This window comes from Oncorhynchus kisutch, linkage group LG2 (assembly GCF_002021735.2).
Source record: "Oncorhynchus kisutch isolate 150728-3 linkage group LG2, Okis_V2, whole genome shotgun sequence".
Classification (NCBI taxonomy): domain Eukaryota; kingdom Metazoa; phylum Chordata; class Actinopteri; order Salmoniformes; family Salmonidae; genus Oncorhynchus; species Oncorhynchus kisutch.
Genome location: NC_034175.2, coordinates 1,622,638 through 1,639,244, shown reverse-complemented (window position 1 = coordinate 1,639,244; position 16,607 = coordinate 1,622,638). Strand labels below are relative to the sequence as shown.

At 42.5% G+C, this 16,607-nt stretch overlaps 1 protein-coding gene across 1 annotated transcript in view; it reads left to right on the top strand.

Moving 5' to 3' along the window:
* Positions 1 to 9,579: 9,579 nt before the first annotated feature.
* Positions 9,580 to 16,607, top strand: part of nbn (nibrin) — a 19,672-nt gene continuing 12,644 nt past the window's right edge. The window contains exons 1-6 of the mRNA XM_031836955.1: positions 9,580 to 9,874; positions 10,313 to 10,434; positions 10,842 to 10,969; positions 11,055 to 11,214; positions 11,300 to 11,403; positions 11,623 to 11,740. Of these exons, the coding sequence (XP_031692815.1) occupies positions 9,844 to 9,874; positions 10,313 to 10,434; positions 10,842 to 10,969; positions 11,055 to 11,214; positions 11,300 to 11,403; positions 11,623 to 11,740 (663 nt within the window). The 5' untranslated portion in view covers positions 9,580 to 9,843. The remainder of the gene's footprint in view (positions 9,875 to 10,312; positions 10,435 to 10,841; positions 10,970 to 11,054; positions 11,215 to 11,299; positions 11,404 to 11,622; positions 11,741 to 16,607) is intronic.

Here is a 16,607-nt window from a genome sequence, read left to right as displayed (position 1 = left end):
CCAGAAAGGTTTGGGAACTTGCAGGTGCCTTGGTGGAAGAGTGGGGTAACATCTCACAGCAATAACTGGCAAACCTGGTGCAGTCCATGAGGAGGAGATGCACTGCAGTACTTAATGCAGCTGATGGCCACACATTCAATTTATGTTAGTCACGTCTGTGGAACTTGTTCAGTTTATGTCTCAGTTGTTGAATCTTGTTATGTTCATACAAATATTTACACATATTAAATTTGCTGAAAATAAACGCAGTTGACAGTGCGAGGACATTTTTGTTGTTTTTGCTGAGTTTACATACATACACATACACACTGTACATACATATACACATACATAAATATATACATACATAGATACATATAAATACATATACATACACATCTTTATATATATATATTTTCCTTTATTACTTTCTAACCCTACCACCCTCCCCTAATTGGAGTACACTAGTGAACAACAACACTTAGGCTTCTACTTCCAGTTTATACATACTATATACATTTTATGGCACAGTCTATTTTACAATAGTTATATTCTGTTTGTTTTTACTCCTGTCCTTCCGCTAACCTCAACCTCTCCATCTGTTTCTTTCACAAAATTTCTGAACCAATATATGTTTTACGGACACAGTATGTTTTACATTAGTTATCTTCTTGTTATTAGTTGCTATTATTCCCAACCTTCAGCGCCATTCAATCCCTCCCATCTATCTCTTAACACCATCCATATTGGATTTCTATTTGCCATATATTTTTCAAGTGAGCTGTGATGTTTCTGAACCTTTCTATTCTCATAATTTCCACAGATTGTAAATTAAAGTTTTTGCTAAAAGTATTATTATATTATGGATTGATTGATGATGACTTTTCAGATCACCCAGTAGTGCTATCTGCAGAGTTAGCTGGAAGTAAATGTTTGAATTTTTCAGCCATTCCTGGACATGTGACCAAAAACAAGATACATATGGACAGTACCAAAACAAAATGATCGAATGATTCTGTCTCTTCGCAGCTAAATCTGCAGAGCTGGGAAGGTTGTATCCCCCCATATATTGGTTGCAAGAATCTTGTATAATAATTTTGTATGAAAAAATGTGAAGTTTTGAATCCGCCGTCGTTTTGCGTATCAGTTCATAAACCATGTGCCATGGAATCGGTACGTCGAAAATCTCTTCCCGACTATTTTGCAATCTATATGGCACAGCTGTCAATTTTTGGGTCCTTAAATGAAACTGGTATACCTTTTTATTTATGACAATTGTCGTTGTTTGTAATTTTGGGTAGAGCAGGCATTTCTATATATTTATAATAGCTGCATGTGACTCCACCAGTCCTATTTATGATATCATTTGCAAGGATTCAACTTTTTTTAAACACGTTCTCAAAAAAACAAACACAAAAGAAAATCTATTAGTATATTTGAGTTTAACCACAATATTTATTGTTCTGATTTTTCTGGTGGATTACATTTAAATTGAAACCGACTTTCTATGCCTTGTTTTAAAAATAACAATATTTGGGAGATCATTTCCTTTTCAAATAACTGAAAGTGCAAGGTTGTAATCTGAATAAAGGGAAAAGGCCATTTTTTAACATAGGGTTAGACAGGGTAGCCTAGTGGTTAGAGGGTTGGACTAGTAACTGAAAGGTTGCAAGGGTCATATCCTCCGAGCTGACAAGGTACAAATCTGTCGTTCTGCCCCTGAATAGGCAGTTAACCCACTGCTCCTAAGCCGTCACTGAAAATAAGAATTTGTTCTTAACCGACATGCCTAGTTAAATAAAGGTATAAAACAAATCTTATTAATTTCCTAGTGAACCAGTTCTGATTTAAGTGTAACTTTTGTATGACTGAAGCCTTTAGTGAGAGGTCTAATACTTTAATATTTAATCATTTCTGTCTTCTGAATTCATATTCATTATATAAATAGGCCCATTTAATTTTGTCTGGCTTGCCCTCCAAAACTACTTAAGTAGTACTTTAAAGAATTTGTACTTAACTGCTTTACACCACTCTGTACATGCTTCTGAGAGCATTAGGAAACATGTATTGCACATCACAATGATGTCAATTTAACTGATGTGGGTAGTAGTGTATACTGGGTGGGTGGGTTTTCTGATGTCAGACGATATGAATATCTATCAGATGCTGCTTACCCAGGATAGTACAGAATATATCAATATGGTTTCACAGCTGCACCATAGATCTCTATATCTCCTGTGTGTGTGTGTGTGTGTGTGTGTGTGTGTGTGTGTGTGTGTGTGTGTGTGTGTGTGTGTGTGTGTGTGTGTGTGTGTGTGTGTGTGTGTGTGTGTGTGTGTGTGTGTGTGTGTGTGTGTTGTTTTGTGAGTGTTATCAGGACACCCAAGGTGGTAAGTGCAGACAATTTCAAGAAGAAAGAGCATTAATGTGTATAAACAACAGATTACAAGATAAACTCTGACTCACACACGCACAAAACAAAACTTTGAAATAGTGTGGATAACATTGCCTATATCTACATAATTAGACGGCTGCATGTTTCTAAGGTATTTAATGACATTCATTATAAAGGTCAGTGAAACACAGTGATGCCATACTCACAAACACATTTTAAAGCTACAATCCTTAGTTACTACATCCATTTTAGGACTTAATGATATACATTATAGCCATTGGTTCTTGAAGAATATAACTTCTAAATGCCTCAAGGGCTTAGTTCAACTGTCATACAGCATCTTAACCCAAAATATAGGCTTGTTATACTCCAATGTTTGTAAACAAAGTCAATGTAAACAAACACTGTACAGCCTCAAAACATGGTTAAAACAATAATATTGATATCATGGATGGTCAGTCCTTGCTTTAAATTTGAAAGTAGTTACATTTCTCCAGGCCCATCCCTCAGCTTTTTACCAAAACACAGGCTTTAATGACTCATCATAAGTGATAGAACCTCTTGTTATACATAATAATGACTGATATGCATGAATGTATTCATGTAATTGCATCATAAAGCAATTGTTGGACAATGCAGCCATTAAAAGACTTCCTCGTAATCTAAATTAAAGTGCATCTGCTAAAGAAATATGTGTTAACAAGAAATGTGTGGAGTGGTTGAAAAACGAGTTTTAATAACTCCAACCTAAGTGTATGTAAACTTCCGACTTCAACTCTATATAGCAGAGGAGGCTGGTGGAAGGAGCTATAGGAGTACGTCTGGTATACTGAGTGGTCATATTATGTGGTCTTACAACATGGTCCCTCAAATATTGCAGACACCTTCTCTCAATGACTTTCCCTCCCTCATAAACACACAAGGGTGCACACACACATATACAAACGCAAACCAAACACACACACATGCACAGAAACCAAACACTCATCTGCTGTCCGTGATGGCATAGGTTAATGGTTACTATACAGCTACATTGATAGAGATCACCAGTGGTTTAACTCTCTGAAGCAACATGATCACCAGTGGTTTAACTCTCTGAAGCCACATGATCACCAGTGGTTTAACTCTCTGAAGCCACATGATCACCAGTGGTTTAACTCTCTGAAACCAAATGTTACATCCAGTTTGGGGGATCCAAAAAAATGGTCTCATAACTGCTTCCTGGGGCAACTGTTATCTGAGTGAGTCCACACTGTTTGCACAGGGACAATCACTGCAGGGAAACAAGAGAAGATGACGAAGACAAGTCATAACGGTGTGTGTGTGTGTGTGTGTCCAATGCATAGAAGGATAATCATAAAGAGAGTGAGAGATGGACCTATAGAGTTAGGGGGGGGACAGATACATAGGTTGTAAACTATGAAACACACCCCTTTTCTCCCTCCACTATATAAGCCCTTGACGAAAATGTAACCTCCTGTTCCGAGGATGTGAAGACGACGGTCCGATGTCAGAATGGTTCAGATAATAACTACAGAACGAAGCCAACATCAGCGTGAGCTTTGGTTGCGAATGGTATGAAATTTGAACTCTTATTCACTACAGAAGTGATACTTCCTAGCCGTTGAATTAGCAACAGCAGCTGCAAACGAGGGTTAGGAAGGAACAGACAGAGTATCCCGTCTATCACACAACGACATTACTGCAACGTATCCAATTGACCACCAGAGACATTCTTCAAAGGACTTCGGTTGAGCAACACGGCCTTCCATCTACCACCAACCTACCGAAGCACAGCTCAAAGTAAATATTTATTGCATTTTCCTTTTCCAAATGGGCGGTAATTTAGAACGCATAAGATACTGTATTTACAATAGCACAGCTTCTTCCTTTGTCCCTCAGTCTTCCCGCTCTTTCACTCAAACCCTGCCCTTTTCTTTTGTGTAACCAGCTGTCATATCTGTTCCACCCGCTAGGGACGTTTTCCTTTATGACGTCATTTGTAATCAAGGTATAATTAATTCTGTGTATATGTAATTCTGTGTGATTAGTTAGGTATTTAGTAAATACATAATTAAACCCAATTTTGTATTGCTGATTCAACTTGTTAGCCAGGGTTCGTGAAGATAACCAAGAATTTACAACTTTCAGATGAGACTGAATTAAGGTGACGATTAATATCAACTGCTATTGATGTAAAATATTACTAGGTCTTTAAGAGTTCATTCAGAAGATAACAACTCTATAAATATTATTTTGTGGTGCCCCGACTCTCTAGTTAATTACATTTACATGATTAGCTCAATCAGGTAATATTAATTACATAGAAATTATTTTATAGAATAGCATGTCATACCACTTAATCCGGCATAGCCAAAGACACAACAAGATTATAACAGAACATGGCCAAGATGTTCAAATGTTCATAAATGACCAGCATGGTCAAATAATAATAATCACAGTAGTTGTCGAGGGTGCAACAAGTCAGCACCTCAGGAGTAAGTGTCAGTTGGCTTTTCATAGCCGATCATTGGGAGCATCTCTACCGCTCCTGCTGTCTCTAGAGAGTTGAAAACAGCAGGTCTGGGACAGGTAGCACGTCCGGGACAGGTAGCACGTCCGGTGAACAGGTCAGGGTTCCATTGCCGCAGGCAGAACAGTTGAAACTGGAGCAGCAGCACGGCCAGGTGGACTGGGGACAACAAGGAGTCTTCATGCCAGGTAGCCCTGAGGCATGGTCCTAGGGTTCAGGTCCTCCGACAGAGAGATAGAAAGAAAGAATTAGAGAGAGCATACTTAAATTCACACAGGACACCAGGTAAGAAAGGAGAAATACTCCAGATATAACAGACTGACCCTAGCCCCCCGACAAAAAAACTACTGCAGCATAAATACTGGAGGCTGAGACAGGAGGGGTCAGGAGACACTGTGGCCCCATCCGATGATACCCCCAGACAGGGCCAAACAGGCAGGATATAACCCCACCCACTTTGCCAAAGCACAGCCCCCACACCACTAGAGGGATATCTTCAACCACCAATTTACCATTTTGAGACAAGGCCGAGTATAGGCCACAAAAACCTCCACCACGGCACAACACAAGGGGGGGCGCCAACCCAGACAGGAAGACCACGTCAGTGACTCAACCCACTCAAGTGACGCACCCCTCCTAGGGACGGCATGGAAGAGCACCAGTAAGCTAGTGACTCGGATCGGGCCATAATTCTGCCACTCATAAATGGGAAGATGAGAAAATTATTTTTTTGACATTTTTAAAACAGATTGACTGATAGTGTTTCTCACTGTTTCTTATGAACAAATGCAGATAGACTGTTATTAACACTGGCAGTGCTTGACTTGGACTGAAATAGGTTCCGGTAATAATTTTGGGTGCTGGTACTGTTTATATTTAGGTGCAGGAGCTCCACGATACTTTTGAGATTATATTCTATAAGAGGAACAGGAGCCCAAGCAGTAGAACATTTGAGATGCTGGTACTCAGCTACAGTGAGCTCCTGCCCAAGTCAAGGCCTGAACCACAGCAAAGAAAAATAATTACTGTAATACAATCCACTCACACAGCCAAAACAGCTAATGGCACAGAGATGGCACAGCCACAACAGCTAATGGCACAGTGATAGCACAGCTAATGGCATAGCCACAACAGCTAATGGCACAGTGATGGCACAGCTAGTGGCACAGCCACAACAGCTAATGGCACAGTGATGGCACAGCTAATGGCACAGCCACAACAGCTAATGGCACAGTGATGGCACAGCTAATGGCACAGCCACAACTGCTAATGGCACAGTGATGGCACAGCTAATGGCACAGCCACAACAGCTAATGGCACAGTGATGGCACAGCTAATGGCACAGCCACAACAGCTAATGGCACAGTGATGGCACAGCTAATGGCACAGCCACAACAGTTAATGGCACAGCCACAACAGCTAATGGCACAGCTAATGGCACAGCCACAACAGCTAATGGCCCATCTTCCCCATTATCCCCTCTGTATTTATACCTGTTTGTTTGTTGCCAGTTCGTCTTGTTTGTCAAGTCAACCAGTGTTTTGTCTCAGCTCCTGCTTTTCCCAGTCTCTCATTTTCTTGCCCTCCTGGTTTTGACCCTTGCCTGTGTAACGGATGTGAAACGGCTAGCTTAGTTAGCGGTGCGCGCTAAATAGCGTTTCAATCAGTGACGTCACTTGCTCTGAGACCTTGAAGTAGTAGGTCCCCTTTGCTCTGCTAGAGCCGTGGCTTTTTCGCTGTGGAGCGATGGGTGACGATGCTTCGAGGGTGACTGTTATTGATGTGTGCAGAGGGTCCCTGGTTCGCGCCCGGGTGAGGGGACGAGCCCGCCTGCCTGACCACTCTGCCCACCCCTGAGCCTGCCTGCCGTCCTGTACCTTTGCCCCACCACTCTGGATTATCGATCCCTGTCATTTGCCTACCCATGTTGCTGTAATAAACATTGTTACTTCAACACAGTCTGCATTACCTGAAACCTACAGAGAGCAACCTGAAGTCCACAAAGCATAGTTACATGACCTACAGCATGGTCAAGCAAGTTAAAGTTTCTGACATTTTCAGACTACTAAACAACTTTTGGGAAGTTACCCCAAGTCGCAATGAAAGCAGGAGCTTCCTCCACTATTCTGGCAACATTTCAACATCACCAAATCACCTCTGCTTAGTCTAATACAGTGACAACTTAAAGGGCAAATCAAAAAAAATATATATATAGCCCTTCGTACATCAGCTGATATCTCAAAGTGCTGTACAGAAACCCAGCCTAAAACCCCAAACATATATGTGTGTGTGTGTGTGTGTGTGTGTGTGTGTGTGTGTGTGTGTGTGTGTATTCATGTTACGGTTTTCTAGGTGTGAAGGAGAGTCGGACCAAAATGCAGCGTGTAGATTGCGATCCATGTTTAATGAAAAAACGTAAACACGAAGTAACACAAACACTACAAAACAAAGAATGTAAATAACGAAACGAAAACCGAAACAGCCTATACTTGTGAAAACTAACAAAGATAGGAAGAAGGACACTAAGGACAATCACCCACGACAAACTCAAAGAATATGGCTGCCTAAATATGGTTCCCAATCAGACAGCCATAGACTTTGCTAGATAACCCCACTAGCTACAATCCCAATACATGCACACCAAAACCCCAAGACAAAACACACCACAATACAAAAACCCCATGCCACACCCTGGCCTGACCCAATACATGAAGAAAAACACAAAATACTTAGACCAGGGCGTGACAATTCATGCAAGTAGAAAAAACATAATGCAGCAATCCTCTCTTCATGTTGATGAAATGGTCTATGATTCTGTCATACAGTACACGCCTTTATTTTTTGTTGTTCTAGGCTTCCTGGCTAAAATGCATGCTTGCTAGCCTAACTTCCTTTCATGCGCAATATTAGCTAGTTAACATTAGCCTTCTACTTCTAGCTAGCTACATATCGAACTTCCTTGCTTTCAGGCCAAGGGCACAATGTATGAATTTATGTCTGGATCAGAATCACCTTCGTAATTATTGGCCAGTACGGAGAATTAAGGAAAATCACAGGTCCAAATCCCTATCTCCATCCATGGCGAATTTAGAAAAGGGACCATTTTAGCTAGATAGCCACCGGAGGACAACAACACAATGAGATGCAACAATTCAAGTTGTTTCTGTCAATAGCCGTGTCTACACTTGACAGTTCATGCAGCTTTGTATTCTGATAATGGAGTTCTGATCATGCAATTCGCAACAAGTCATGACTCTTCATTTACATTTAAATGTGTCCACCATGTTCACATTGTGTCCGTTCCCACACTATATTCAAATGCCAGTATGCATTCTACAGATGGTGGAATAGGCTAAATATGATAAAAAGGGTGTGTTCGTCAATTCATTCTGGAGTGCCAGAGTACGCTCTGTGCTTCATAAATTCAAAGTATTGGAATTTGTCAAATGAGCCATTTATAATTTCAGAGCGTGAGCGTTCAGAGCACACACTGGACACTCTGGCTGAGGAGTAGGGTTGATCTGAGCATTCTGACCTCACAGCAGCAGTCAAGCACCCAAGCTAACTGGCTAAAGTTGGCTAGCCACTTCCACACACAAATGATAGACACCTCACTCTGACCATTTTACTCGCCCTAGTAGAAGTGGTTAGGCTGTTTTCATGATGTCTAGAGCGTTGGTGACTAACTGTGTTGCAGGCAACAATTGAGTTTTAAAAAATTGCCTACTGACACCGGTCATATTCAACAGGTGTTGCGGATTGGTAAATTCATCAATTATTCTGTGCTATGACACACTCAGATGAGAGGGAACTGAAATCGGAGTAGATAGCCAGAGTGAATTTACGAACACATCCTAACACAACAACAACTGATGGCAGTAGCTAACTATTGTAGCTAAGTAGCCAGCTAACCTCTGTAGCTAGCAAGCACGATAGCAAGCAACGCTAAGGGGATTGCAAATTAGTTAGCATAACTCTAGCCCCCCAAAAATGTATTTTCTTAATATTAACTAGCTGGCTAGCATTTGAGGCCAGCTAGGTACACTAGGAATGTATTTCCTCCAACGTTATAATGAAAAGGTGCCTCTGTCCCAAAACACAAGTTTTCTGGAGACTTGTGGGAGGAATGCTGAGTGCTGAAGTCCCCCACTGTATGCACTTTCAGTAGCCTGATTTCATCAAGACTGAGGGGAAACCCGTACAATGCGAGCTTCGTAGTCTGATAGCGGAAGTGACATGTAAGTGTCAAGTGTAGACAAGACCAATTAGGTATTGTTCTCCATGTGATATGATTAGAGTGAAGCCAAATCCAAACTGGCTTCCCTTGACACCATTCACAGTTGAGCTCACTCAGTTAGCTCAACATGGGCTATTATTGTATACTTTTTTTTTTTTTATCAAGGGAGGCCATACGGGCGACAATGATGACATACTATTTTCGATCAGACAACATCAGTTAGATGGCCTACACATACAGAGACAGAGGGGCGCTGTTTCTCTTGCTCATATGCTTTGGTGTGATAGAAAGATAAATAATTGTGTTTTTTTCTTTACATTTTTGGGGGAAGCCTTACTTCCCTTGGCATCCATGAATACACCTCACTGATATTGTCACTACATAAATCACATTTAAAGCACAGTTAGACATGGGCTTTTCTGTTTTGTGCACATATTCTCACGAACCATTGACAGGCATCACTGTATGGGGGACTACATATTACAAAATTATACTGGATTCAGTTGATAAGTAGCAGCACCATGTCAATGCCCACAGTTGGGACTCTTATTTTGATAGGAAGTTGATGTGGACTTTCGCGCTGACTGTACGCAACTCGCATTAGATATTTTACTATTTGTAGATGTATACCTAGCTAGTTATTGACAGAGAAGAGCACATGTTCGGGTGTTCGTTCCATAGCTCGTGGTGTATTATAACATGTGGACACTGAACCCTTTAGAATCCGGAGGTAACTTTTGTTTTGCCCAGCTCTAGTTAGCTACAGTAACGTTAGCTATCTTAGCCATAGCGGATGACCAACCCACCAGCTAACAACATTAGCTAGCTACATTTGACAGCTCGTTCTACATGTTAGCTAGCTATGTTTCTCAGTGTATTTTGGAGTATCAGAATATGCGCTTAGAAGATGAGAATCAAACCTGCTACAGTAACTACTAAAAATGGTTTGGATAGCTAGCCATCTAACTAGCTAGTATTATTGCTATGACACAATTCATCTAAGTTACATCTGGCTAGCAAGCTAACGTGCAGTCCTACACTGTTGCAGTTGGTAATCTTCTATCTAACGCATAACATATGATGATTAAGCCCTTAATCATCCTCCAGTTGTTTTGAATAAGAACATTACTTTTCTTATTATTCAATCTCATGACATGTCCTGTCCCAGGTGTCACCCACTACCTCCTGCCAGAGAAGGAGTATGTGGTGGGGCGTAAAAACTGTGAGGTCATCCTGCCCAATGACCAGTCCATCAGCCGGGCTCATGCTCACCTCACTGCTACAGATCAGGTGAGAGAGACGGGGGATATTCTTTATTAGTAATAACTGTATTTTTAATCACACACACAAACCCAACACACCCGCTTAACCAGAGCACTACCCTACAACTCCTAAATACTTCACAGAAAAATATATAGGCAGAATGTGAGCAGGCCTACATTCTGTCCCTAGTCCATCAAATGCTGTCATGTCTCCCTTGCAGTAGAAGGTGCTCTCGTACTGTTCACCATCCTAACTAGCCAGCATGAATCTTGTCTTGTAGACAGAGCTGGGTTTTTTGCCTAATGTTGTACATGTGTTACATAAGGAGACACTTGTTTTTAGGGATATCAAAATCCACGTCTTGTATTGTTTGGTTAAGAGAGTTTTTCATAAAGTAGATGTAACCAACAGACTGTTATTGTGTTGTGTGCCAGGCCCTGACCCTGAAGGACAGTTCTAAGTATGGCACGTTTGTTAACGAGGAGCGTCTGTCAGGGGACACCCCTCGCAGCCTGACGGCAGGGGACAGAGTGACATTTGGGGTCTTTCACAGCAAATTCAGGTGTGCACCCACATTTACGCAATGATAAGAATTTTGATGGAAACAAATTAGAAATGTAAATTTTGAAATGTCTCTCTCTCTCCAGTGTGCAGCAGGTAACTGTGGTAGTGTGCTCGTCCTGTGTTGATAATGAAGGGAAGGTCTCTCTGTCTCAGACCCTGCAGCTTCTGGGTGGCCGGCTGACCAACACCTGGACACAGGACTGCACTCACCTGGTCATGCCCACTGTTAAAGTCACCATTAAGGTCAGCACATGACCACAAACTGTGTGTGTGTGTGTGTGTGTGTGAATTCATCTGTACATACAGAATGTGCTCTCTCCCCATGCAGACTATCTGTGCGTTGCTGTGCTGTCGGCCCATAGTCAAGCAGGAGTTTTTCACTGAGCTCACCAAAGCCCTGCAACAGAAACAACCACCTCCAAAAGCTGAAAGGTACTAAGAGACACCACACACAAGGCTGCTGCTCACCTCCACAAACCACACAATAGCTGCCACTTCACCCAGGCCTCATTTTATAGACCTACAGTGCATTTCCACATTTTGTTATGTTACAGCCTTATTCTGAAATGGATTAAATTGTTTTTTTTAAATTGCCCAAATCGCTCACTATCCCTTCAATGTTATTGAAGGATTGTTTGTGTGTGTTAATAGTTTCTTCCCAGAGATAGACGAGCCCAGTCTGAATAAGGATGAGGTGGACCTGACAGAGAGGCCAGAACGTAAAGAACTTTTCACTGGCAAGACCTTCCTCTTCCTCAATGCCAAACAGGTACTGGCCTGCCTCTCTCGCTCACACTGCAAACAAATCAACATTTCAACGTCACATGCGCTGAATACAACAGGTGTAGACCTTACCGTGAAATGCTTACTTACAAGCCCTTAACCAACAATGCAGTTCAAGAAATAGAGTTAAGAAAATATTTACTCAATAAACTAATGAGAGGAAAAATTATGGGGGAAAAAAGTAACAGAAGAAAATTGCATAACAATAACGAGTTACCGAATCAAGGTGCAGGGTACAGGTTAGTCAAGGTCATTTGTAAAGTGACTATGTATAGATAATAAACAGCGAGTAGCAGCAGTGTGAAAACAAAGGGGTGGGGATCAATGTAAATAGTTTGGGTGGCCATTTGATGAATTGTTCAGCCATCTTATGGCTTGGGGGTGGGTAGAAGCTGTTAAGGAGCCTTTATGCCCTAGACTTGGCACTCCGGTACCGCATGCCGTGTGGTAGCAGAGAGTGTTGTTTCCTGCATAGTAGATGTGTTGTTGCATACCCTTACAACTGGGGGGCGGCCTGTCAGGAAGTCCAGGATCCGGATGCAGAGGGAGGTGTTTAGTCCCAGGGTCCTTAGCTTAGTGATGAGCTTTGTGGGCACTATGGTGTTGAACGCTGAGCTGTTCATTTAGTCAATGAACAGCATTTTCACATAGGTGTTCCTTTTGTCCAGGTGTGAAAGAGCAGTGTGGAGTGCGATTGAGATTGCGTCGTCTGTGGATCTGTTATGGTGGTATGCGAATTGGAGTGGGCCTAGGGTTTCCGGCATGATGGTGTTGATGTGAGTCATGACCAGCCTTTCAAAGCACTTCATGGCTACCAACATGAATGCTACAGGGCGGTAATCATTTAGGCAGATTACCTGCGCTTTCTTGGGCACAGGTACTATGGTGTTCCACTTGAAACATGTAGGTATTACAGACTCGGTCAGTGAGAGGTTGAAAATGTCAGTGAAGTCACTTGCCCCGTTGGTCCGCGCATGCTTTGAGTACAAGTCCTGGTAATCCGTCTGGCCCCGCGGCTTTGTGAATGTTGACCTGTTTAAAGGTGTTGCTCATATCGGCTATGGAGAGCGTGATCACACAGTCGTCCGGAACAGCTGGTGGACTCATGCATGCTTCAGTGTTGCTGGCCTCGAAGTGAGCATAAAAGGCATTTAGCTCGTCTGGTAGGCTCGCGTCACTTGGCAGCTTGCGTCTGGGTTTCCCTTTGTAGCCTGTAATATTTTTCAAGCCCTGCCACATCTGACGAGCATCTGAGCCGGTGTAGTATAATTCAATCTTAGTCCTGTATTGACCCTTTGCCTGTTTGATGGTTCGTCTGAGGGCATGGCGGGATTTCTTATTAGTGTCCCACTCCTTGAAAGCGGCAGCTCTAGCCTTTAGCCCGGTGCAGATGTTGCCTGTAATCCATGGCTTCTGGTTGGGAAATGTACGTACGGTCACTGTGGGGACGATGGCGTCAATGTACTTATTGATGAAGTCGTGGCTGAGGTGGTATACTCCTCAATGCCATTGAATGAATCCCGGAACATATTCCAGTCTCTGCTTGTAAAACAGTCGTGTAACGTACCATCTGCGTCATCTGACCACTTCCGTATTGAGCGAGTCACTGGTACTTCCTGCTTTAGTTTTTGCTTGTAAGCAGGAATCAGGAGGATAGAATTATTGTTAGATTTGCCAAATGGAGGGAGAGCTTTGTATGCGTCTCTGTGTGTGGAGTAAAGGTGGTCTAGAGTTTTTTTCGCCTCTGGTTGCACATGTGACATGCTGGTAGAAATGAGATAAAACGGATTTAAGTTTGCCTACAATAAAGTCCCCGGCCACTAGGAGCGCCGCTTCTGAATTAGCATTTTTTTGTTTGCTTATGGCCTTATACAGCTCGTTGAGTGCGGTCTTAGTGCCAGCATCGGTTTGGGGTAGTAAATAGACGGCTACGAATAATACAGATGAGAACTCTCTTGGTAGATAGTGTGGTCTACAGCTTATCATGAGGTATTCTCCCTCAGGCGAGAAATACTTTGAGGCTTCTTTAATATTCAACATTGCGCACCAGCAGTTATTGACCAATAGACACACATCCCCACCCCTCGTTTTACCAGACGTAGCTGCTCTGTCCTGCCGATGCACGGAGAAGCCAGGCAGCTCTATGTTATCCGTGTCGTCGTTCAGCCATGTCTCGATGAAACATAGGATATTACAGTTTTTAATGTCCTGTTGGTAGGATAGTCCTAATCGTAGATTGTCCAGTTTGTTTTCCAATGATTTCACATTGGCCAATAATACAGAGGGTAGTGGTGGTTTACCACCTCGACAAATTCTTACATGGCACCCCGCAGCCCTCCCTTTTCTTCCGTCTTTTCTTCACGTTGATGACAGGGATTTGGGCCTTGTCTTGACAAAGCAGTATATTCTTAGCGTCAGACAAAAATCTTCATCCAGGTCGAGGTGAGTAATCGCTGTTCTGATGTCCAGAAGCTCTTTTCGGTCATAAGAGATGGTAGCAGCAACATTATGTACAAAATGAGTTACAAACAATGCAAAAAATAAATAAAAAATAGCACAGTTGGTTAGGAGCCCTTAAAAAAAACAGGTGCTGGCCTGTTGTTTTGTTTTGACCCCAAACAAACAATGGCAGACGGAAGGCAGGGTGGTGTTGCAGGTGCCGCTTCTCCTACAGATGCTGTTATTTTATCTAAAACATCAGGTGTACGCCGACCCCAGCTAAGTAACTCATGCAAAGATTTAAAGCGCAATTATGTGTTTTATCTCCAGTATATTGCCATGATTGTCAGTTATGAAGCTGCTCTACTGAAATCTCAGTGCGTCCTTGCTGGGATGACTGCTTGAGAATATCAACACCAAACACATTGGTTCACCGTTCAACGGGAGCGAACAGCACACAGCATACCACAATGTTCTGAATAAAAGCCAAGTCTACCTCGCTCCCTATTCCCCTGAACCACTTAGGCGTAACAAACACAAGTCCAACATTTATCGGAAACTGTTAAACTACTTGTTCACTACCCTCCTGCTCTTCGGGGATGTGCAACTCAATCCTGGGCCTAACATCACCGAGCCAGCAATACTCACCAGAGTGGAAAGCAGTGTATGGCCTCGTCCACAGATCATGGAGGGATGTCTTCAACCACCAACTTACCATCCTGAGACAAGGCAGAGTACAGCCCACAAAGATCTCCGCCACGGCACAACCCAAGGGGGGGCACCAACCCAGACAGGAAGATCACGTCAGTGACTCAACCCACTCAAGTGACTCTTAGGGACGACATGGAAGAGCACCAGTAAGCCAGTGACTAAGCCTCTGTAATAGGGTTAGAGGCAGAGAATCCAAGTGGAGAGAGGGGAACCGGCCAGGCAGAGACAGCAAGGGCGGTTCGTTGCTCCAGAGCCTTTCCGTTCACCTTCACACTCCTGGGCCAGACTATACTCAATCATATGACCCACTGAAGAGATGAGTCTTCAGTAAAGACTTAAAGGTTGAGACCGAGTCTGCGTCTCTCACATGGCTAGGCAGACCATTCCATAAAAATGGAGCTCTATAGGAGAAAGCCCTGCCTTCAGCTGTTTGCTTAGAAATTCTAGGGACAATTAGGAGGCCTGCGTCTTGTGACCGTAGCGTACGTATAGGTATGTACGGCAGGACCAAATCGGAAAGATGGGTAGGAGCAAGCCCATTGAATGCTTTGTAGGTTAGCAGTAAAACCTTGAAATCAGCCCTTGCCTTAACAGGAAGCCAGTGTAGGGAGGCTAGCACTGGAGTAATATGATAAAAAAAATGTGGTTCTAGTCAGGATTCTAGCAGCCGTATTTAGCACTAACTTAAGTTTATTTAGTGCTTTATCTGGGTAGCCGGAAAGTAGAGCATTGCAGTAGTCTAACCTAGAAGTAACAAAAGCATGGATTAATTTTTCTGCACAATTTTTGGACAGAAAGAGTGATTTTTGCAATGTTACATAGGTGGAAAAAAATCTGTCCTTGAAACAGTCTTGATATGTTCGTCAAAAGAAAGATCAGGGTCCAGAGTAACGCCGAGGTCCTTCACAGTTTTATTTGAGACGACTGTACAACCATTAAGATTAATTGTCAGATTCAACAGAAGATCTCTTTTGTTTCTTGGGACCTAGAACAAGCATATCTGTTTTGTCCAAGTTTTAAAGTAGACAGTTTGCAGCCATCCACTTCCTTATGTCTGAAACACAGGCTTCTAGCGAGGGCAATTTTGGGGCTTCACCATGTTTAATTGAAATGTGCAGCTGTGTGTCATCTGCATAGCAGTGAAAGTTAACATTATGTTTTCAAATGACATCCCCAAGAGGTAAAATATATAGTGAAAACAATAGTGGTCCTAAAACAGAACCTTGAGGAACACTGAAATTTACAGTTGATTTGTCAGAAGACAAACCATTCACAGAGACAAACTGATATCTTTCCAACAGATAAGATCTAAACCAGGCCAGAACTTGCCCATGTAGACCAATTTGGGTTTCCAATCTCTCCAAAATAATTTGGTGATCGATGGTATCAAAAGCAGCACTAAGGTCTAGGAGCACAGGGACAGATGCAGAGCCTCGGTCTGACGCCATTAAAAGGTAATTTACCACCTTCACCAGTGCAGTCTCAGTGCTATGATGGGGTCTAAAACCAGACTGAAGCATTTCGTATACATTGTTTGTCTTCAGGAAGGCAGTGAGTTGCTGCGCAACAGCTTTTTCAAAGATTTTTGAGAGGAATGGAAGATTCAATATAGGCCCATTTTAGTTTTTTATATTTTCTGGGTCAAGGTTTAGCTTTTTCAAGAGAGGCATTATTACTGCCACTTTTAGTGAGTTTGGTACACA